Here is a 24,296-nt window from a genome sequence, read left to right on the forward strand (position 1 = left end):
TACGTAAATTAAACCATGCGAGAACCTGACGAACCCCTTTATAAGGCCTCTTGCACACGACCGTATGGCTTTTTCAGTCCGCAAAAAATACGGATGCCGGTCGGTCGTGTGCATTCCGTTTTTTGCAGAACAGAACAGCTGACCCCTGATAGAACAGTACTATCCTTGTCCGTTATGCGGACAATAATAGGACATGCGCTATCTTTGAATGGAACGGAAACAGAAGGCATACGGAGTACCTTCCGTTATATTTGTGGAACCATTGAAATTAATGGTTTCGTATACAGTACGCAAAAAACGGAACGGAAACAGAAAAGAAACGTTCGTGTGCAAGAGGCCTAAGTCAATGAGGTCCGGTGACATGTGGCTGAAGATGGACGGGTCGGAGCGCCACAACAGAAACGTGAACAGGGCCTTAGCAAGCAGAATTGAAATGAGTAGATTATGCATCACTAATTCTTTAAATGGATTTTCACAGTGTATAACGTAAGGCAGGCGCTCCATTGGGTGCATGGAAACCGCCAGCGCTGATGCTGTTGATGGATCCACAGGTCTTGGATGTTTTTAGCTAGCACTTGGAGTAATGGGGCGGATCCAAGTGGCTCCGTAATAGCCCTGATTATTAAGACATGAATACTCTGTACCCGTGTCAGACGTAAAGCCGGGTTCACACGTCATTGGTCGGGGGTTTCAAAATGACCAACGACCGTGCGGTTATGCAGCTCACAATTTATCAGGCAGCCATTAACAATGAAAATGCGTTTAGCTGCAGTCGATTTGAAAAGCGCGCTGGTCTACTAGTCGGCACCATTTTGGTCACGGCACCGCCAGCCTTAATCAGCATCTGTAAGGTAAGTGGCTGAGCAGTCCTTCCCTTATTAGAATACAAATATATCCATAGGATCTGTCAACAGAAGTCAGTCTGCTTGATGATGGTTTCCAGAAACTCTTCATGGTAAATACGCTATGGATACGAATTTATATGAGATGAGGAGTGGACCGCGCCGATAGCATCTGACAAGTAACTAGTAATATCCTACCCGACGGAATGTGTCTGAATAGACCAGCCATCTTTAAGACTACAAGTCCCAGCAAGCTGGAGCTCACGGCTTCAGTACAGGAGGTGCCTCAGTGACTGTGTCCGACATAAAACGGCGGATTTTAATGGAACGCAACCATAAAACAGATGATCACAGGATAAATAACATTCCAATTAGTCTTCCTACGACGGCCATACAGAAAACGGTCTCAAAAGCAGGATTTAAAGGCGAATAATCAAAAAAAAAATGCATCCTCTCTCAAAGAACACTAGCCATCTAACACTCATTCGCTTATATATTTAGACAGGGTTTAAAATAACGGTCTGCTGGGAGTTGTAGTCTCACAGCAGTAGAGGAGCCGCAGGTTCCAAAGCACTGACTTCGAAGTTCATTTTTTTTTAAATAAGGCATCACGGGTGCTTAGAAATCTATAACTTAAGGTCTTCCATAGACGTACGACAGGCCGGGAGTGCGGAGCGTCTCCTTAAATGCCAAGTCCAGCTGCAGTGATCTGGGGAGGGGGTAAGTTCACTGATAAAATACCTCCCCTTTAAAAATAAAATAGTCCACCAAATGTCGGAGTGTCTTGTACGTGACCGGTGACCACTCAGTTGCCGTTACTGACTGTCGCTTCATTGCAGCTCTGCTCGTACGATGGGGGCGCATCTAGGAAGGAAGGCGGGTGAAAAAAAAAGTTCTGTTAGTGTCATGTGACCTGTCAGCGGGTCAAATATTTAGTAAAAAAATAAAAATCATACATTTATCCAAATAACCCTCGTCTAGAGATATCAGATCAAGAGTTACAAACCAGTACATTTATCAGAGTCAAACAGGATTAAAATCTGATTAATAAAGCAGACCGAGATGAGAAATGGCATAAACGGGGGGTTGTGGCGAGATTGAAACGTATCCCCCACCGAGCGGAGTGATGCAAGTCTGCCGCCGCTCCATTAACCCTATGAAAGCTGGGGTTTAAAAGGGGTAGTCCCATTAAGACAACTTACACACAGAATAGGGGATAAGTGTCTAGTCGGCAGGGGTCCGACCGCTGGGGCCCACGTTCCACTCATTTGTGCAGTCCCGCTCCATTCAGCTCTATGGGGCTGCCAGAGAGACAGCCGAGCGCTTGTACTTTGCCATCTCCCGTAGAGTTGAATGGAGTGGCAACGTGTATGCGTGGCCCCTGCCCCATTCGAGCCAGGGTCAAGGGCCCCCATTCTCGTGATCAGCAGGTTCATAGGCTAAATATGTAGGTAGAGTTAGGGGCTCTATTACAATATTAGATCTAGAGAAGCATCATACATATCCACTGAAGTGAATGGGGCTGGGCTGTAATACCACACACAACCTGTGGACGGGGTGGTGCTGTTTTTGGGAGAAAGCATCCATCTTTTTCTAGTCCTGGACAGCCCCCTTCATAGGGTAACTAACGTGATCGTGTCCGGTCATACCCAATGTTTTTCGCAATTTTTCTATCCAGGATTGCGTCTTTACATTAGTAAATTCCTACAACTCTCCCCACCCCCCTTTACCCCCAAAACACAACACCCATTGAATCCCTGTAAGCGGAACAGCACTCTATGTGCTAGTCATTAAAGGGGTTGTCCCATCTCACCATTTCCATGGCAAGCATCGGCCCCGGCTTACGGAAACAGCCTAGCAGGCAGCCGCACAGCCGTCTCCATAACTCCCATTGTAGACGCTCAGCCAATGGGACTTCTGAAAATAGTGACGCTCAGCCATCTTCGTGCCCTCTCCCGAACTTTGGGTGCTCCTTTCTAGAGATAGGTGCAGTTCCCAGAGGTGGGACCTTCCCCTATCTTAGAGATATGCCACCAGTGTTCCAGGTGAGACAACCACTAAGTTTTTTTTACCCTTCTTTGCAGTGATGAATGGGTTTGCTATAAGCAGGGTTGGGACCCTAAACCTCAGCTTCATAACAGGATGCTGGTGGTTTAGTGGCCCCCAAACCAGGTGACCGGTTCCTTTTAAGAAGTGCTGATCACAAGGACAAGCGCAGCCATCATCGTAGGAGGACTTACCGTAGGGATAACCCCATGTGCTATACTCCGGGGGTAGAATCAGCATGCTGGCTGTAGGTACCGGAACAACCGCTCCCTCGGCATAGTAGGGGACAGTGGCGCCTGTAGACAGGCAGAGGGTAGGGTGTGAGGGGGATCCCAGAGTTCCTGCCTCGGTCTCCCGGGAGTCTGTAAAGTTCAGTTCGGGCGCGTAGCAGAAGGGGGCGTTCGACTGTTGCTGCGAGTGGCACTTGGTGGGAATAGAGACATTGTCCATCGGCTGGTTGCTGCTGCACTGATCATAGTCAGCAGGAGGCGCGCTGGGAACAATGGGCGCTGGGGCGTGCGATATGGAGTGTCTTAAACCTAGTCGAGACAGGTTGACTGGTACGTTTCCGATGTAGATGGGTAATGTGACTGAGACCTCCGGGCTCTTCACCGTGACCTGAAGGGGAAAAATAAATCAATTGATCAGTTCAGTCACTGGAGGGGGTTACATGGCAGACTATACTAACGTTAGTGAAAAATGAAGCTTTACTGGAACTACTCAATGTCTTTTTTTTTGCCATCAATATCTGTTTAGTGAGGGGTTCGACACCTCGCACCCCCGCCAATCAGCTGTTTCAGAGCTGCTCCCATTGAAGTGAATGGCAGGGTGTCGGACCCCACTGATCAGATATTGTTAGCCTATCGGTGGGAGTCTGACACCCGGGACCCCCACTGATTAGCTGTTTGAGATGGCACCGGCTCTCGCAGAAGCGCCACTGCCTTCTCCAACTTTCTTTAGGCCACGTGACGTGGGTGACATGGCTCAGGCGCAGCTCGACTGAACAGGCTGCAATACCAAGCACGGCCACTATCAGGACTATGTTCTTTTTAAAGGGTCAGGACATCGTCACATTCTGTGTCTCGTTTGGAAAGACAGACATCACTAAGGTCCAGGCTGTTACAAGACCTTTCATACGATGTTATAAAGCAAGGTTACCGCCATTTTGATGGCAGAAACAGCTCTGCATGCTCCGAACGAACCGCAGCGTAAACATAAAAAAGATATGAATGGGAGAATGCAGTACTGTCTCCCCCCCACCAGGTGGCAGTATGAACCGCTGATAGAACCAGAATATAACGTAGAATGATTAACCTTTCCTCCTAATGAATCAGAGACCGATCAGTAATTCTTCTGAGCGAGATCACGCCAGGTGCGGATGCGTCACACGTGATCCTCACCGCATCTGTACCATCACGAGCCTCTCACCTGGAGATAATATTCGATCTGGATGAGGTTACAGCCTTGTAGGATGGACTGAGGAAGGGCAGGCACTAGAATCTGCTCGTCCCAAACCGCATGCTTCCAGGCCTTAACCGCTGCCCCCTCCACCTCTGCGATGGTCCTCAGGTCATAGATGGAACGTTTCGATCTATAAGCGACTTTCTGAGAACAGAGAAACACTCCGTAATACTACAACTCCAGCCGTTTCTCACCAGGCAGTATTAAGATTCTAGTCCCTCTTACCTGAATAAGGCTCGCCACGATGGCTCCAGTGTCCCGGCCCGATTTATTCTCTAGCTCTGTGTGAATTTTAATAGGTTGCCCCACTATATAGCCCCGGAGGTCGGAGGTCACACTCAGTAAAAGTTGCCCCGATTTCACCAGCTTGTAGTTAAACTTCTTGGTGGCGGTGGAGCAGCTTAATTGCTGGAAATAAATGAGGAAAAAAAAAAAAAAGTATAAAAAAAACTTCTAAAAACACACATTAGCCATTTCTATATAAAGTATAAAGGACCCGCCAGCGGATTCCCACAGGTCCTTCATACGATTCAGTAGGTGGTCATGTAGTACACATCCAGAGCTCTGTTCTGGCTAATAGAGGGGGTCCCAGAACAAACATCCAATATACAGTCCCCCAAAATGGAGCTCAAGGGGGGGTACAAATCGGCGCCTGCATACCTGCCGACCTAGACAGGTAGGCAGCTGCAGCCTCTCTGCTAGCTCACCTCGATATCTGGGATTTCATTCAGGTCCAGGGGCCTCAGGATGTAGAACGGCTTACTGCTTCTGTAATCTTTGGAAAGTCTCCGCGTTTCTATAACGGCCTTCACCTGGTAAAGCACCTTTCCGAACGGCCCCTCGAAGGAGGTGGGTGCTGAATCTGCAGAGAGGGTAAAACAAACCGTACTCGTTACAAGACATCGGCGATCAAAAAGCCCAATATGTCACCCAGGGACCCCTGACGGTAAACTGATGACATGGTGTCCAACTGCCAGGACCTCCGGCGGTCAACGAAAACCCAGCAGCAAATGCCAACTTTTCCTGCAGCGCCGCCACAGGTAAAATAAGGAATTACAGAATACGACACAGACATGCCAGGTTTCCCCAGAGTCAGAAATGCTCTTTGTAGCTCCTAGGTATTCTGACTACTAGATGAGGGTCCTAAACAAGGTTGATTTTCTAAACCAGCCATGGCTTTTAAAAAGGCCCACCTGTACATAACCATAAAGTAGACCAAACCTGACGATTTCGGGGTGAAAAAGGCCAGGAATGTAAAATTTCAACTCCTGATCCTTAGGTACCAGTCAGTGGTACTTGGGACCCTCTATATAGGGGCAGACCCCGTGCCAATATCGAGCCTCAATCAGAGCTCATTTAAAAAGTGCCCTTCACATAACCTAAGGCACGGATGTCAAACTCGTGGCCCTCCAGCTGTTGCAAAACTACAACTCCCATCATGTCTGGGCATACTACAGCTATCAGGGAATGATGGGAGTTGTAGTTTTGCAACATCTGGAGGGCCATGAGTTTGACATCCATGACCTAAGGCAAAGTGAAATCGGGACAAATGATCGTTATTACGATCATTCGTCTCCTATTCACTTTGCATATTGTCATCAGTACGTTCCCCTATTTTAGGTGCTCACCTGACAAGCGAGCGTTTTCCTTGTTCGTCGGGTGATCAGCAGCACCTTTACATGGGCCAGTTATCAGGAACGAGCGTTCATATGAACGTTCGATCATAATGATGGGCCGCGTAGAAGGGCGCTAACTCCACGTCTTGTAACGGGGTCAAGAAGAATAGTTGCCAGCCGTTGACCGCAATGGAGGGTATACGAGAACCTAAACTGATCTCCCACAATGCACTGCCCTATAAGCAGTGGTGCTATTTGGCACATCTAGGGCTTCTCCCCTTTTTCTGACGTGCTCGACAAAAGGGGCATGGCTTAGCGGAAAGGGGCAGGGCCACGGCTTAGCAGAAAGGGGCAGGGCCACAATTCTGGCATAAAAAAAATCTGTCTGAAAGTAAGCCAACCATTAGGCCTAAGGGCACGGCTACACTGGTCGCATGACATCTGTTGTGGCAGTGGCCCTATAGAAATTAATGGGATCCCAAAAAATCCAGCACTGCTGTATGGTCAGCGTTTCCCGTCAGAGCCAAAACTTTCCATCACGCCTTATCTATGTGCAGCCTCATGCAGACAGACGTTCCCCGGCTGTGCCCATACAGCGGGTCTGCAATATACGTGCCCTGGCAGTTTGTGTACCACATCACGGATGCGGACCCATTTGCTTGAACGGGTCCGCAATCCGGAATGGAACCCCTACGGAGTGCTTCCATGGGGTTTGTCTCCATGCCTTTGTACCGTGGACGGATCACGGACCCATTCAAGTTGCAGGCGCACGGATGGTGCCTGTGCATTGGGGACCGCAAATTGCAGTCGACAATGCAGTTCAGCCGCATGCGGATCGCGACCTCATTCACTTGTGCTACCTTTTTGCGGAACGGAAGAACAGAACGGACCCCCACAAAAGCACTCCATAGTGCTTTCGTTCCGTACCACATCTCCGGACCCATTCAAGTGAACGGGTCCGCATCCGTGATGCGGAATGCACACAGTCGTGTGAAAAAGGCCTGTGTGAATATGGCCTAAGGCTATTTTCACACATGCATCAGAGACATCTCTGCCGGAACAGCCGGATGGAGTTCTCCAGATCTTTAGTGCCGTGTCCCCGCCAGACCCCCATTGAATATAATGGGATGCAGTAGAGATCTGGACGCTCCCCAACATGTCAGCCCGTGTTTTTACAGCGCAGAGCAGTAAAGCGATAAACTGTGAGCGCGTGACGAGACTCTCCAAGCATTTTAATCGCCCCCAGCCCCTGACCAGTCATCCTGACTGAGCGCTGCGCCGCTTTGAAGTCGCCGCTGTGCAAGTCATTAATATTAAAATCATCATTCCGCCCTCCAGCAAGCGCCGGAACCCGATAGCCGACTCCGTCATTACCTGGCAACAGAAACTGGAAAGGGAAGGTGTGCTCTCCCGGCTGCAGCGTCCCTGAAAGACACAATACAAAGAGATGAACACAGTGCATTCCAGGGGCCAACACCCCACAGCTCCCATCATCAGTCTTCTCTGCTTGCCGTCAGTGAATGGAAACACTAGTTTACAAAATAATAAATAATATTATTATTATTATAGAGTTCCATTCACTTACAGCTAGCAGAGATCTTGAAAATTGGGAGAAATTAAAACAGTAATAGAAAGTTATACCAGTGTTCCTCATATAAGGATATGGTTTACATACCTAGGACCATATGATATTTTTAAAGGGGTTTTCCAGCTCAAGCCCAATTTTAGCTAGGGCATAGCACTCACCGGTTGCCGGACCCCAATGCCGAGGGTCCAGCACCAGCTTCCTTCTGGTCCCAGACGTGTCAACTTCTGGAGGGGGTTTGGCGGGTCACTGCTGAGGCCAGTGATTGGCTGTGACCCCGTCCAGAAGAATACACACCCTGGGGAGCCAGACCAGACCCTCGGTACTGGAACGGAGTGGTTAGGAGCACCTTAGCTACAGCACTGTCTTAGCCCTAGTTAAAATTGGGGTTAAAGTTGGGAAACCCCTTTAAGCTGTCCATATATTAGACTGGTTGTCGCCGAGCTGACAGCTCTTCCTTCCGATCGCCCATACATATGCACGCTTGGCTCAGCCATGCATGCATGTATTGAATGACGAGAGAGATACATGCCACTGCCGGAGACCTCTGGTTGGTGGCTTATCTCCCCAAAAACAAAACGATCGGGCATGTTGAAATCCAACTGCCCGATCCTGCAAAGAATTAGGAGATGGATATACATCTAAGGGCTCATGCACGTGACCATATTTTATTTCCGTTCTTTTACAGGTCTGTATGTGGAAGCATTCACTTCAATGGGTCTGCAAAAAAAAAAAAAAAAAAAACACACGGAAATGACGTTTCCGGATGTCCGCATATCCGTTTTGTAGATAAGGAAAGGCATTGTTACAAAGGATCCACAAAAAAAAAAAAAAAAAACACGGATGCAATATGGATGTCACACGAATGTCATCCATATTTGCAGATCCGTGTCTTGTGGACCAGAAAATACATACGGGCCCCAATGTGTATGCCAGGGGGTGACACAAGGTACCGATCATAGGGGCTGCTGGCATTCAATCCTTTGGAGGACTTTCCCCACAGATGGAGATAAAACCTCATTGTCTGTTCGCCATTTCAGGAAAGCTCTGGAGCCTCTCGGAGCTTCGATCGCGCAGGCTGAGGGATTCTCAATTTACATGGCCTTTGGTGAGCGGAGGCAGGTAAGTGGCTGCAGAATGCCTTCACTAAATACGTACAGCCAGGAATTCGTCGCGTGAATGCAGAACGCACTATATGTATTAATGCGGAGGAGATGAGGTCGGCCACTTCACTAGACACAGCAGATGGGGCGCGGGGCACTCCAGACAAGAGCGCAGGAGCTCAAAACTTCAGAATCTTGAATAAAATGGTCCTGTTATCGATTATTTTGTTTCTAATCTGCCAAAAACCAGTGTCAGGCAGCTGCTGCCAAGGCCAATAAGATAATGGGTTGCATCAGAAGGGGCATAGATGCCGGTGATGAGAACATAGTCCTACCACTTTACAAATCAGCTAGTCAGACCACACATGGAGTACTGTGTACAGTTCTGGGCTCCTGTGAACAAAGCAGACATAGCAGAGCTGGAGAGGGTCCAGAGGAGGGCAACTAAAGTAATAACTGGAATGGATGGACTACAGTACCCTGGAAGATGATCAAAATTAGGGTTATTCACTTTAGAAAAAAGACGACTGAGGGGAGATCTAATAACTATGTATAAATATATCAGGGGTCAGTACAGAGATCACTCCCATCATCTATTCATTCCCAGGACTGTGACGAGGGGACATCCTCTGCGTCTGGAGGAAAGAAGGTTTGTACACAGACATAGAAGAGGACTCTTTACGGTGAGAGCAGTGAGACTATGGAGCTCTCTGCCTGAGGAGGTGGTGACGGGGAGTACAATAAAGGAATTCAAGAGGGGCCTGGATGTATTTCTGGAGCGTAATAATATTACAGGCTATAGCTACTAGAGAGGGGTCGCTGATCCAGGGAGTTATTCTGATGCCTGATTGGAGTCGGGAAGGAATTTTTTATTCCCCTAAAGTGAGGAAAATTGGCTTCTACCTCACAGGTTTTTTTGCCTTTCTCTGGATCAACTTGCAGGATGACAGGCCGAACTGGATGGACAAATGTCTTTTTTCGGCCTTATGTACTATGTTACTAATGAGTTTCTTAGCTCTGAAAATAATCTGCAGATCTCTTCTCGACTGTGAAAGTACAGATGTACTCATCTACCGACCTAAAGGGAGACTCCGGACAAGCTCCCCCATTGTAACCAATCACTGGGGTGCAATTCACATTCCCTAAACCATCATTACCCACAATGTACATTAAAGGGGATCTCTAGTTTTAGGTCATTAATTCAAAGTCTTGCAACTTCATATACTTTGACATAACATTTTCAAGACCTCTGCTTGCTGGTAGCATATGGATACTGAAATACTTTATACAGGTGACGGGTTTTATACAATTGTAGTCCGTCCAGACCAGCGGTCGTATAATCATCCAGCTAGTCCTCCAGACCTCCATACACATGGGAGGTCTGGAGGACTAGCTGGACCATATGACATCTGCCATACACACAACACAGATGGCGGTTGTATAGTCATCAGTTAGTCCTGCAGACCTAACCCCATACACACAACACAGATGGCGGTTGTATAGTCATCCAGCTAGTCCTGCAGACCTAACCCCATACACACACAACACAGATGGCGGTTGTATAATCATTCAGCTAGTCCTCCAGACCTCCATACACATAACACAGATGGCGGTCGTATAATCTTCCAGTTAGTCCTCCAGACCTTCATACACATGGGATGTCTGGAGGACTAGCTGGACCATATGACATCTGCCATACACACACACACACAACACAGATGGCGGTTGTATAGTCATCCAGCTAGTCCTGCAGACCTAACCCCATACACACAACACAGATGGCGGTTGTATAATCATCCAGCTAGTTCTCCACACCTTCCCCCATACACATGCATGCTCACTTCAGCTAAACGTGAATGTTTTCGGAGCAGGGAGTAAGCCACTGATCGGGCATGTTGAAATCCAACTGCCCAATCCATCTTCCCCCATCAACTGCCATCAGAGGACACATTAGATGATTGGCCGTCCACGCTGAAACTGGCAGGTTCGGCAGCCATTCTGTGTATTTTCACCCTAGGTCTCTGGGTATAAATAAATGTGTTCCCATTCAGTGACTGCAAGCAGAGGTTTTGAAAGCAGTGGAGAATCAAAACGAAATAAAATTAGAAAGCCGACTTATTCTATAATACAAAGATTTAGGGTAAGTCCACATGGTCACATTTTCCACCGTGGCAAAATCCGCCATATATTCCCCGCTGCAGGATGTGTGCGGCTGATTGTCACCGCTGGCAGAGTTAGATAAGGGCCCTCAGGGCAGGAAGGAAAGCAGACCTTCTGTCGGAGGCTGCTCCTGCCTCAGAGTATTACGGGGGGCATAGGCCTGGAGGGGGGAGTCTCTTCTTTCATTGATGAGTTTTCTATTTGGTAGCATCACTCTCTGGGTGCAGAAAATGTCTGCAAGAACCAAATTATCCGCCATCATGGACAGGAGAGACGGGGGGGGGCTGCATATATTCGATATTATGTTGTCACCGGTCCCCCTGAGCTCACAGGGTTTACCTACCTTTATCAGCCAGCGACAACGTCCCATTGAAGTACGGTTCTTCTACGTTCCAGGACGTCTCATTCACTTTGTTAGAGACCCCGCATGAGCCGACACAGTTCACCTTGATGGCTGTAAAGAGCAAAGACAGGTTAGATAGGTGTATTTTACTATATACCCACACACATCTACAGTATATTCTTGTGCTCACAGCAGTTGTCGCTTCCCTTCCCCCACTCCACTTAGGGAAAATGAGCACAGGAGAAAGCTATTCTGCATCCTAAGGAGACTTAAAAGCTATCCACGATTAAAAGCGACTTTTCAGAACACAATAGTACAAGTGAAGCCCAAAAACTTTGTAATATAGTTTATTAGTGAAATATGCCTCTTTCTCCACTTATCAGGCTCCTTACATATTTATTCACTCCGAATTGACTGATCCACTCCATCTCCGGAGCGACTTCTCAGCGTCACTGAGAGATCGGGTTACAGTTCTCCACAGAAGTCTATGTGGAGAGGAGGAGGGAGCAGGAAACTGGATGCTATGACATCTCCTATGCAGAGCACACACACAAAGGAGAGGAGATCCTGATCCCATCCTTCTAAAAGATACCCTCAGATGCAGCAGCATAGAGGACATTATACAGTTGTACTGAGCAGTGTAGTTGTGCATCCAGCAGTGGGTGAGGTAGAAAACTTACCAGAGCCTTCAGCAGCTCTCTCACTCCCCTCTCCATAGACTTACGGACTATAGGCAAGTGTAATTTGATCTCTCAGTGAAACTGAGGTTTTTTTTAAAATCAGTGAATTCAGGTCAAGAAGCAGTAAAGGAGCCTGATAGGTGGAGAAAGAGGCATTTTTCCATGATGAGATATATTACAAAGTTTGTACTATTGATTTATGCAAAGTTGTATGAGGTATGGCAGTTATCCATTTTCTTTCTTCAGTACTTGTTATCCGTATACTCGAGGCATCCACAAACTAAAACATTAGTGATGTCATCACTACTTTAATAAATATATATTGAATTTTTATTTTTTTTTCTTGACATCCCCCCTCCATCTTTTCTGTGCACCAGTTTGCAGTCAGATGCAAACCAGGGGCAATCTCATTGCCTTTCACACCTCAGTGCTGTATACTAAAGAGTCTGGCAGCTAAATGGTTACCCCCCCCCCAATTCGATTTTACAGGACAGTTCCGCTTCACAAAGCGAAATGATTGCTACATTTTGCGGAACAGAAAATAACCACAGATCCTGTCACCAACAGGAATGACATGTCGGGAGATTACGGCTGCGTGCAGTCACACAAAGAAAACAGACCGATAACGGAGATCCAACATAGTGAATAGTCACCCAAAAACTGCAGGAAAAAGCATGGTGGACAGCATGCTGGGATCAGTAGTCCTATATCAGGTACACCAAAAATTCCTGGACAAGGCAGCAGAAAGCTTTTTATGTTACCTTATATTCTATAGGTCGCAGTGGTACAGAGTGGTTGGCTACTTTAAGCAAATACTAATATATAGTTATTAGAAGGTCGTTGGCGATCTCCTCCTTCGTGCAGCACCTGCTCCTGTTGGGGGCCCCTCAACTCTCCCCTGACTGAAATTGGTCGTGCTTGTTGGATTTCAACATGCCCGATTCTTTTGTTCTCGGGAAGATAACTGCTTACTCCCTTCTCCTGTTCACAAGACACGCATGCTTAGCTGAGAGTGCACATGTATGGGGTAATCAAGAGAGAGAGCCGTCACCCGAGTATGGCCAGCTTTAAAGTTTTTTTTAAGACATTTATACCGATGACCTATCCTCTGGAAAGTCATCAGTATCTAATCGGTGGGGGTCTGATCACCAGGACCCCCACCCCCACCGATCAGTAGTTTGAGAAGGCACCGGGGCTCATAGTAGTGTAGCAGCCTTCTCTCAGCTTACCAAGCACAGCGCCGTACATTGAATAGTGGCTGTTCTTGGTATTGCAGCCCAGGCCATTCACTTCAGTGGGGGGCGCTGAACGTGACCTAGGGAAGGCCGCACCACTACTGCGAGTGCCAGTGTCTTCTCAAGAGACTGATTGGCAGGGGTCCCGGGTGTCAGACCTCACCGATCAGATACTGATGACCTATCCAGAGGATCAGTTAATAAACCTTGCGGGCAGATCGTTCATTCTCAGTATCAATGGGGGTTCCAGAGGTTGGACCCCCAACGATCATAAAGTGATGGGAATACGCCTTTAAGCAAGGTCTGACGCCAGAGCTGCAGACGTTAACACCCGGCATGTTTTGCAGAAACACCCAGGAGACGCATTAGCGGCCGCGAACACGGCGACATGTGTACACGAGGCCACGTCAGTTCACAGTCCAGGAAGAGAGGCTTGTTTTTCCTTTTCTGCTTTGTCCCAGTGATCGGTGTGTACGAAGTAAACCAAAAAACAATGGCAATGTAAAACCCCGGGCAACTCCCAGATACAGAGGAAAGGCAACGCCGGTCACCCAGGGGAAAGGAGTTAAAGGGCCATAAAAGGTGGGCACCAACGTCACCCCTCTGAATGCATCCGTCTAGACAGTCCATCAGAGTTCTATCCTGCCCTAATAATAATAGAATTTGTTACAATGCATCAGCTTGAAATTTCAACTGCTTAGAGGGCTTGTCCATGTGTACTGATGACCTATCCTCAGTATCTAAATTGGTGGGGGGGGTCGACTCCCAGCGCCGATCAGCTGTATGTTTACCAAGCACAGCGCCACACATTGTATAGTGGCCGTTCTTAGTATTGCAGCTCATGTGACCGATGAACGTGATGCCGCTAGCCTCTTCAAACAGCTGATTGGCAGGGGTGCTGGGAGTCAAACCCACACCCATCAGTATTAAACACTTGAACAACCCCTTTAATTCCCAGGAGATTATTTAGACAGGATACAATTGTAACAACCCCTAAACTGCGAGAACTATTAGGTCTGAGCAGATTTTCAGCCTCCAAACTGACTAAAAGGAAATTGCCATTCACTGCCAGCAAGCAGAGATATTTCAGTACACAGTGAAGTGACTAATCTTTACTGACACAAACAATCTCCTGATATATTTCTGTTGAACCTACCAAGCTGGTTCCTGCTGGACCTGTGAACTTCTGCTCTGAGGGCTAGAAAGCTGCCATGGATAAATCTGATTTCAGGGATTGACTTTCACTCGGATTATTTGCCTTGTGTCAATTAATGATAACCTGGAAGTGTTTTTTAGGTTAATAGTTAATCTAGAATAATACTCTCAGGAGTCAACATATATAGGAATGTAGTTTAACCACTATACGTCCGTCCATGCCACCGCCCTATAAGTGCAAAACAGGCACGACAGTCAGGTAAAAGGTCATCAGTAAGCACCCAGATCTAGGAGACCCATAATGGAGAGAAGATCGTCTATCTGCCCCTTCTGTTCCTCTGGGGAGGGTCTCACACCATATATGGAAAGCCCACAGTCCTCTCAGCCAATCAGGATGCTCACATGTCCACTCCTAATTGCAGAGACTCGAGTTGGGCACAGTAGCCAGAGAAAGAGGACGAGGGAGCTTTTTTTGGCATTTCTGATTTGCCACAGTGGATCAAGCTCCTCAATTTGCATAGGACACAAAAGTATCTCATAGTCGGACTTTGCATCCAGCCCGTGTGAAGGCACAGCAAGCTGCCTGAAAAGCCCCGTCTGAGGCACAGCCCAACGAAGATCGCTTGTTCCCTACGGGACCAAAACCTACAGCAAAAAGGGTGGAAGAAAAGGTTTAAAAAAATATATTCAAATTTTAAGTCACCTCAATGTTCCACATAAGAATAAACAATAGAAAAATGAACATAATTCTTATCACCATGTCCGAAAAGGAATTCATACCCCAAAACAGTACCAATAAAAACTAGTGCGCCCCACAAAAATTAGCTCTGTATATGGAAATATAAAAAAATTATGGCTGTCAGAATATGGCAATGCAAAGAAAAAAAAAAAATCGTTTTTTTTTAAGTAGTAAAACAATAGAATATCAATAAATATGTGATCGCTGTAATCGGACTGGCCCGCAGAATAGGTTTGTCGTGTTATTTTTAGAGCACAGTAAACGCAAAAAACACTAAACCCTAAAAAACATGGCAGAATTGCATTTATTTATATTTTTTTATTGCACCTCACATGCAAGATTCTTTTTTTCCCCCCATTTTCCAATACACGCTATGGTAACTTAAATGGCTCTGTTAAAAAAAATGCAACTGCTCCTGCAAAAAAATAAGCCCTTACACGGCCATGTGAATAAAAAATTTAAAAAAGTTATGGCTCTGGGAAGGCAGGAAGGAAAAACACAAAAATGCCAAAATTAAGAAAGGGCTTTGTCCCTAAGGGTTTAAGGTGGACACACACATTACATAATGTCACTGTGCCTAATGAGGCAGCTTGGCTCTCTCCTCGGAGGGGGGTTTGAATAAGGACTGAACAAGCCGTTTGCTCCCTGGAGATAAGCGGCACCAGGAGCTGGATAACCCCTTCTCCTCCTATGGCACCATTTCTGGCCAAGGTCACATGTGTTTGGCCACTTTCAGGTCATCTGTGCTGGACTCTGCCGATGCATGGACATTAGGTATCGTTCTCGTTATGACCGAATATTTTCCAAGGAAGTTCCCAGTACGTGAAAATAGTGATAATAAGCGGCGCCCAGATTCTTTGCACCGCTGATCAGTCCTAAGTGCAGATTTATTATGGTCTCAGGTCCTCTGCACGGTTGCTGCACTGGACTTGGCTCCTCCACAAGGTACTGTGCAGCGAGCCACCCCCTCCTCCAGAATGTATATCCCCCCCCCCCCAGTGACATTACATACAGAAGGATCGCCTGTTTCCAGAGTCACTTACTGTGACTGTAAACTAAGGAGCAGTCTGGGCCCAGACCCAAAACCTGCCTCAGACAAGCCTCCCCTCCCCCTGCGCTGCTCCCATTTCAAGGACTCCCTATCACCTGCCCTCCCTCCCCTACCACAGACCTAACCTTAACCCCTTGCCGGACGTGCTCCATCCAAACGGCAGGCGTCAAACACATAACCTGAAGTGCCTGACCTCAGTAAACAAAAGAAAATATTTCCTGTTGATGATAATTTGTATCTTTACAAAATTTGCAATAATAAAAAAATATATATATCTAAAAATATAAAAAAAATTATATAGTCCTGGATCACACCATTTCTCCTCCGGTCACATCCAGAGCTGCATTCTAAATTCTTCTGGCTGTCAGCTCCCTCTTGTTTGGCGTCTACACAGTACACAATCTATTTTGCAGGGGTCATTTCTTTCATTAGGGGGCGTTTACACCACTATATAGGACATGTTCTGTTTTTTGCGGTACGGCGGAAAGGACATACGGATGTGTAGAGCACACGGCGTGCTATCACCATCTTTTACGGCCTCATTGAAATGAATGGGTCCGTACCCGATCAGCAAAAAAAAATATGGTCATGCGAGTGCCTCCCTACATTAATCCACTCACTGAGAATGCAGCGGGCTATAGGAACCTTCACCCGTACACATGCATGCTCAGCTGAATGGGAAGTTCTGTTCAGCTCTGAGAGGGGAGAGGGGACTAAGCTGTTGACAGACACTTCTGGCAGCAGTTTATCTCCCTGACAACAAAGGATCGGACATGTTGTCATCTTATCTCCCCCGACATCCGACGCTAGGGAAAGTCGGGAGATCCCCATATATATTATATGGGCAGCCGGTCCCGCTGTAATCAGTTTTTTTTTGCCGACAGTCTAATATGCATGGTCACCTTAGGGGTATGTTCAAATTCAGCAGATTTGCAAATATTTATAAGACTGATAGAGGGGTTTTCCGGGAGTACAATATTGATGGCCTAGCCTCAGGATAGGTCATCATTATCGAATTGGCGGGGATCCGACTCCCAGCAAGCTCCCCGATCAGTTGTTTGAAGAGGCTGCTGCGCTCTGGTGAGTGCTGCAGCCTTCTGTCAGCCCACCAAGCACAGCGCCGTACATTGTATAGTGGCTGCACTTGGTATTGCACCTAGGCTGACTGAGCCGCTCAGAGGCCATGTGACCGATGAACGCGACGTCACCGGCGCACTGCAGCCTCTCCAAACAGCTGATCGTCGGGTGTGCTGGGAGTCGGACCCCAACCAATGTGATATCCTGAGGATAGGTTTTCAGTATTTTACTCCTGGAAAATCCCTTTAATTCCACTCCTACGAATGGACAGTCTGGTGGAACAGTCACAGAAAAGACTGTACTGCAAATCTGCCGCGTGTGAATATGCCCTAAATGGGAAACCACAAATTAAAGGGGTATGACCAAAATGACCATTTACACACAGGGTCATTTTCTCTCGAGATCAGCGGGGGTTGCAGCTGCCAGACGCCATCCTACGAGGAGCTAGGACCCTCATCTATCAGCTGGAGTGTAGGCTGTCTCCATGTAGCCCATTGCCGTGTAATGCTTTAGTTTGCCTGTGGTGGTGCTGCAGGGGAATAAAACATTAGTTGCGGAGTTCCTCTTTAAATTACATGCAGGGTCCAGCAGAGATAAGCTTATGTCAAGGAACACTTATCAAAAACAGCCGGAGGGGCATCGCCCCGTACCCTGCTGCTTAAAGAACAGAATGTATCAAGGATCCAAAAAATGTCCTTAAAGAAGACGCACCTTATGCAATTATACAGAGTCACGTCTGACCTACGCGGACACGCAGAGCCGTCACATGTTACATGTTTGTGACTACTACTCACGTGTTGACAAATCAGACACTTCTGCACTGACATAACTGAGTAAAGTCCACGCTGGGAGTGGTGGTTTTGGCTCAGGCTACATTTCCTCTGACATCATCCGCAGGTTCGGTAAAAGTTTGTACAAGTAATTCGAGCGTTCGAGTACAAAGAAGAACAAAGAAAGCTTTATGTGTGGTGAAAAAAGGGAAAAACCTGCAGCTACTGGATCCGTAAAAAGGGCTAAGGCGGCCCAGAACACCTCGGCAGGGCACAAGACCGGATCAGTCCAAATCCCAGGCACCTCTGCCCATCAGCAGCACCGCAGTCTCTTAAAGGGGTTGTCCAGTTTACTATTTTGATGACCTATCCTCAGGAAACTGGATAACCCCTTTAAGTATGATACCAAACACACCGTCGCCCAGTGGCTGTGCTTGGTATTACAGCTCAGTCCCATTCACTGGATTTGGACTGAGCTGCGCCTAGGCCATGACTGGCCTAGGAAGTGCTGTGGCCCCTTGCAACTGATAGGAGGGAGTCCATCACCCCTGCCAATCAGATATTGATTACCTATCCTGGGGATGGCCAACCTGTGGCTCTCCAGCTATTGTAAAACTACAACACCCAGCAAGCCCAGACTACCTACTTCTATCAGCCTACAGCAGGGCATGGTGGGAATTGTAGTTTTAGAACATCTGGAGAGGCGCAGGTTGGCCTTCCCCGAGGATAGGTCATCGGTATGTAAAGGGTTTATTCTATGATTAATGTCAAAAATGAAAAATCGGACATCATACAGCACATGATAACCTCTTTCTATCAAAGCTAGAACCGGCCCTGTACCTCACATGGATCCAGAGATCTCCACATTCATTGCTCCAATTGTTTATTTCAAGCTGGCCGCTCATGGGCGTGCCCTTTCTGCTGCAGCTCTCTCCATCACAGATCCGGGAGAAGCTGAATGATGGAACTGTGCACATGCGTCCGCCTCAGCGAGGTGGACAGAGAAATAATGTAAAGAGCTAACAGCAGGTGGCGCTATACAGATACATTTTACTGTATAACTCAGCGGCTATACTACATTTTTAATGACATGCAATTGCAAGAGTATTAAGATCCAGGGGCTGGTTTGAAAACTGCAGAATATTTTACGCGGGAAAACCCCTTTAAGTCCTGGGAAACCCCTTTTAGGAGCAATTACTGCTGATTGTGAAAGGGGGGGGGGAATTGCCATTGGTCCTTTTTTCCACTTTTTTCTGCAAACCATCATAAAGGCTATTCTGGCCATGACTCACATTGTGCGGCCACATGATGAAAGTGAACGGCCGCACGTTGCGACCCAACATTTGTGAGAAGTCCAGACCTGCCGGTTTTCTTGTGACTTCTCAGTCCAGGAAACTTGTCGGTTGGATATGGACCTCACTCCCCTTCACTAGCCGCACTATACCGTGATCTTTGCGTTAAATCTAAATTTGCTGTGAGGCCCCACCCTTACATTCACATGAAGGGGGCTGCCGCACCCCCCATGACATCCATGTACCCTAATAGGACCCCCCCGGTCTCTAATCGTAGCCTACAGACCCCTGTGGGGAGGGAGAGGATGCTGCCGTTGACGTTCAGGCCACAGGAGCTCATATCTCATCCCACCCCTTTCTGATTCAGGGTCTGTACAGAGCACGCCCTGCCGTAGTGCATCGCGAGATGCTGTACTGCCGCCAAGTCGCCGCTGAGAATCGCAAATTTACAACACCTCGAGATAGAAACAAGCATCCCGTGTAAGGATGCCGCCGACGCCCCGCTGCCCACCCAGGAGGTAAAAATTAATCATAGCAACGGCCGTCCCCAACGCATCAAGTAGAAATGCCCCCGACCGCTGGATGCAATGATTGCCTCCTCATCCCGTGCACAATAAGCTATAAAAATAGCTTCCTCAGGGAGCAGAAAACAAAGACGCTGCTTGTTCTAGGCCTTTAACTCTTCCGGACAGAGATGCTTAAGAAATCCGGAAAATGTTCTCCTGCTACTACAGTCCTGACCAGGTCCAGTCACCAAAAACACCACAAACAAGCCATCGCTCTAAGGAATGCAAGTCACGAGGAAGTGTCTTCTTATCGCCTGCATTCTCTAATACATCTTCTGTTAGATCATATCTTAGACACTGGTCACATCCAGAGCTGCAGGCACCCTTTCACGTTTTTTTTTTTTTTTTTTGCGGATACCTCGATACCTCTCAGGCGGCAGGGCCTGCAGATGCCATACACTGCCTTTAGGTCTCGTAAAATCAAACGTCGCATCATGACACACGATTGGCGCCAAACAGCCAAACCTGCTAGATTTTAACACGCCACATTGTCCAGTCGGCCGTGTTGTAGCCCTAGCCTTGAAGAGCCTGGCACCCCTGCGCGGTCATTAGAGGCGGGCCTGTCAGCACAGCGTTGACTGATTCCAAGTAGCAACCAGCAGAATTCTAAATGACGTAAGGGCACAGCTACACAGTGCGGTCGTGTCGCGGTAAAGTAGTGCATGGCCGTACACGCTGCAGCAGGCTGCAATTTAATTGGTCTGCATTGTTAACGGGAACGCAGCATCTACAATACCACGCGGCCATTACCAATGCAGACTGACTAAACCAGGCGTCTAGCAACTCCAGCTGCCGTGAAACTACAACTCCCCCAATGTACATTTGCTCAGCTGTTCTTGTAAGGGCACTTTCACACTAGCGGTTTTGTTTTCCGGCATCGAGTTCCGTCCTAGGGGCTCAATACCGGAAAAGAACTGATCAGTTTTATTCTAATGCATTCTGAATGGAGAGCAATCCGTTCAGGATGCATCAGTTCAGTCCCTCTTACGTTTTTTGGCCGGAGAAAATACCGCAGCATGCTGCAGTTTTCTCTCCGGCCAAAAATCCTGAACACTTGCCGGTATGCCGGATCCGGCATTCATTTCCATTGAAATGTATTAGTGCCGGTGTTCTGCCAAATCTCTATACCAGAAGTGACGAGGGTGTGCACGGCGCTGCAAGCGCACATCCACCGGCTTAGCAAAGAATTATTGCAGCGCCGCGATAGAAGTACTCCGTGCACCGCGCGTGCGCACTTAAGGGTATAGAGATTTTGCAGCGCAAAATGTTTCATCAGATCAGGCGCCCACAAATCATCAGTTGCAGTTCATCCTTACCGCAGAGCTGAGTGCTGGATACCGAGCTCACCACATAGTAGAGCTGAACTGCAACTGATGATTTGTGGGCGCCTGCGCACTCAGGGGTAGGGAGATCTGATGAAACATTTTGCGCTGCAAAATCTCTATACCCCTAAGTGCGCATGTGCGGTGTACAAAGTACTTCTATCGCGGCGCTGCAATAATTCTTTGCTAAGCTGGTGGTTGTGCGCTTGCGCAGCGTACACCCTCCTCCAGCTGATTCCTTGGCGGCCTTGTCACTTCCGGTATAGACTTTTGGCAAGGTATAGAGATTTGGTAGAACACCGGCATTAAAATTTCCGCATTGACGTACCCATTCTTCCGGTCTGCGCATGCGCAGACCTTTAAATCTGTGGGGAAAAAAAAATACCGGATCAGTTTTTCCGGATGACAACCGTCTGACAAATGCATCCGTTTGCGTCCAGATTGCCGGATCCGGCCTAAATCCTCTGCCGCAAGTGTGAAAGTACCCCAACTCCCATGGAAGTGAAAGAAGGATTCTGGGAGTTGTAGTTTCAGAACAGCTGGCAACAGTGCGGTCCTATTAATTATTATCTAGAGCCCACTGCAGCGCGTACGGCCGGTTGATTGCATCGCGGCCGCACCATGTGGTCGATACACCTTAGGTTGCGGCGATTTCTTGTCGTATCCTTTTATTTGTGATGATGGTCAATGGAGTTGCAATGTGACATGCTGAGACGCAACGGTCAACAAAAATCCATCCGAGTCAGGTTTTTTTGCAACGGTCGCATCACAGAATGTCGCAGTGCGACACCATAGACTATCATGATAAAAACTGTTGCACGACATTGGTGCGACAAATGTTGCAGTGTAGTTGTGCCCTATTAGTCGTACGACACATGTCCTCGTGTAGACCTAGCCTAATAGGTTTGCATGCCGGACCACCACACCCCACCGATCCTTCTAACATCAGAATATTTGGTAGCTGTCAGTTAAGCGATTGCTTCAGGTGTTTGCATACACCGCAGAATCCTAAAAAACCCTCTCTAGTCACACAGGAGGCTGCGGTCGGCCCGGCTGTGGCTGCAGCTGCTGCCGCCGCTTCCCCCTCCCTTCTTCCAATTCCTCGAACTGACCACAACAGGTCAAAGAGACCAAAAAAACCATCTCCAGGGCGACGGCATTGTGCTCCGGGATCCCAAATACACAAGGCGGGTCACCTGGAATACAACGCCCCGTCCCGTAATAAACCCGTGAGCTCATGGAAAGAATGGTGCACCCTTCTAGATAAAGTAATGATCGCGGGGGCGTGCCCTGGCTGATAACAGAGAGCCGTAGCCATCAGGTTGCACGTCCCTTTAAATGGCCAATTAGCAAGAGAGACATCTAGCAACCAATCAGATTCCGGCTGTCCGTGGATACGCTGCGATCGGATTGGTTGGTTGACCTGGCGGCAATATTAGTTGCCACCTAACCAATCGGGTCCCTGCTTTTATGTCCCCAACTTGCGCCTAAAGGCTGGAATCTGATTGGTCGTGACATTTATTTCCACCAAGGCTCTTACATGGCCCCCCCCCCCCCCCGGATTTAATACAAGGGGGGTAGACAGGAAAAACGTACAGGATGGCACACGGGGGTCAGTTCGGACGTGTAGGCCGCTGCGCCAAAGGTGCAATGATGGCTCCTTACCTGCACACACAGGGCGAGGCGCTATACTAAAAATGGTCACCCCCTGGCGAGGTCAGGTGACACCCTGTGTGCACAGTTTAACCATTGTATGCCCTGTGTGAACCTCGCTGAGTGGGGGAGGGGCAGATACTTTTGCACTGGCCCTTTACACACCTGTCTGAAGAGGGAATAAGGCGAAAGAAACAGGGCAGGCGGGCAGGGGGCAGCCGCTGCCAAGGGAGTTATTTTGAGGAATGTAAGAGGCGGGGGGGGGGGGAGGGGGGGGGGCCTGGATCCAACCAGAGGCTTTAATCTGGATTATCCGGAGAGGAGGGGTGGACAGGGCGAGGCCTGGGCCGGCATAATAAAGATGGGGGTTATTATAGGACACCCACAACTAGGTCCAATATATGGGGGATTGTTCACCCTAAAGAGGTGGTCTCCAACCTGCTACTGCAAACTACAACTCCCAGCATGCGCCGGCAGTCCAGTGGTTGCAAAACTACAACTTCCCAGCATGCGCCGGCAGTCCAGTGGTTGCAAAACTACAACTCCCAGCAGGCTGTGGCCGTGTCATGTGTTGGGGGGGGGGGGGATCAGCACCTCACCACATGGACTCCCCCAGACACAGTCATCACTATTACTACCTATCCCACTCTGGCCGCTGTAGAACTACAAGTCCCAGCCATGCTTGGACTTGTAGTTCTACAACAAGTACAACCGCCCCCTAGTTATAGGTAAGTACCCACCTTTATATGGCTGCACCCATGAAGAGCTCCTACAGTAACCCTTTAACTTCCTGGTGCTTGGCTTAAGTCATTTAAGGGGTTAAAATCCAGTCTGGGTGTCATCGGAGACCTAGACCATGGGTGCTCATGTGCACTGCCCTTTAAGGGATCACCCTGGGACAAGCCCCACTACAGTCAGCCTATAAAGCATGGACATGCCCGGCACTGGGGGGGATGGGGTGTCAGCAGCACCCATGGGTGCCCATGTGTACTCACTCTTGTAGGGCAGGGCCGCGGTGGTCCTGATGGTGACAGTCCCGCACAGTGACTCCCCGGGGCTGTAGATCACCCGGCTGTCCCTCAGGCTGATCTCGAAGAGCTGCACCTTCCCCATGGCCGAGCACTGACTGCGGCTGCACAGCCTCAGCCCGCAGCCACACAGCCTGCGTGACGTCAGCGCCCCGCCCAGCGCTCAGGCCACGCCCCCTGCTGTTAACTCAGCTGTCAGCAGGGCTGTGGGGGTCATCTGCTTGTCTGCTCTCCACAACTCATCCTCTCCTTACATTTCTCTCTGTTTTTTTTTTTTTTTTTTAAGGATCTCAGGGAAATAATTTATTTTAATCACGTGATCGACCCACAGTGTCATTCGCGATAGGCACAAATCAGCGATACGCTCAATAAAACGTATTCGTTAAATTTGCCGTATGATTTAAGGCTTCGATTTAATCATTTATTTATATTTTTTTGTCATTTAACCCTTTAATGGCTAAGCGATTTTTCGTATATTTGTGTTTACTTTTGTTTACTCCAGCCATATAAAAAAAAAAATTCCAAATGGGGTGGAATTGGGTAAAAAAAAATACAAAAAAACAACGCAATTC

General features: G+C 48.1%; 1 protein-coding gene across 1 annotated transcript; it reads right to left on the minus strand.

Moving 5' to 3' along the window:
- Window positions 1-223: 223 nt before the first annotated feature.
- On the minus strand, window positions 224-23,843 carry ARRDC1 (arrestin domain containing 1). The gene is made up of 8 exons (XM_044305756.1): window positions 23,692-23,843; window positions 11,157-11,267; window positions 7,340-7,390; window positions 5,057-5,211; window positions 4,575-4,757; window positions 4,317-4,493; window positions 3,083-3,506; window positions 224-1,706 (listed from the first exon to the last, which is right to left on the minus strand). Exons 1-8 carry the CDS (start codon window positions 23,807-23,809, stop codon window positions 1,648-1,650), a joined length of 1,278 nt encoding a protein of 425 aa, XP_044161691.1. The 5' UTR covers window positions 23,810-23,843; the 3' UTR covers window positions 224-1,647.
- Between the last annotated feature and the right edge of the window lie 453 nt (window positions 23,844-24,296).

Source organism: Bufo gargarizans, chromosome 9 (genome assembly GCF_014858855.1).
Source record: "Bufo gargarizans isolate SCDJY-AF-19 chromosome 9, ASM1485885v1, whole genome shotgun sequence".
In the NCBI taxonomy this organism is placed as follows: Eukaryota; Metazoa; Chordata; class Amphibia; order Anura; family Bufonidae; genus Bufo; species Bufo gargarizans.

Coding starts and splice junctions, on each gene's coding strand:
- ARRDC1 (XM_044305756.1), bottom strand. CDS start 23,809: ATGGGGAAGGTGCAGCTCTTCGAGATCAGCCTGAGGGACAGCCGGGTG. Junction 11,268..23,691: donor CGCGGCCCTGCCCTACAAGA/GTGAGTACACAT, acceptor TGCTCTTTACAG/CCATCAAGGTGAACTGTGTC. Junction 4,758..5,056: donor ATGAAATCCCAGATATCGAG/GTGAGCTAGCAG, acceptor ATTTATTTCCAG/CAATTAAGCTGCTCCACCGC.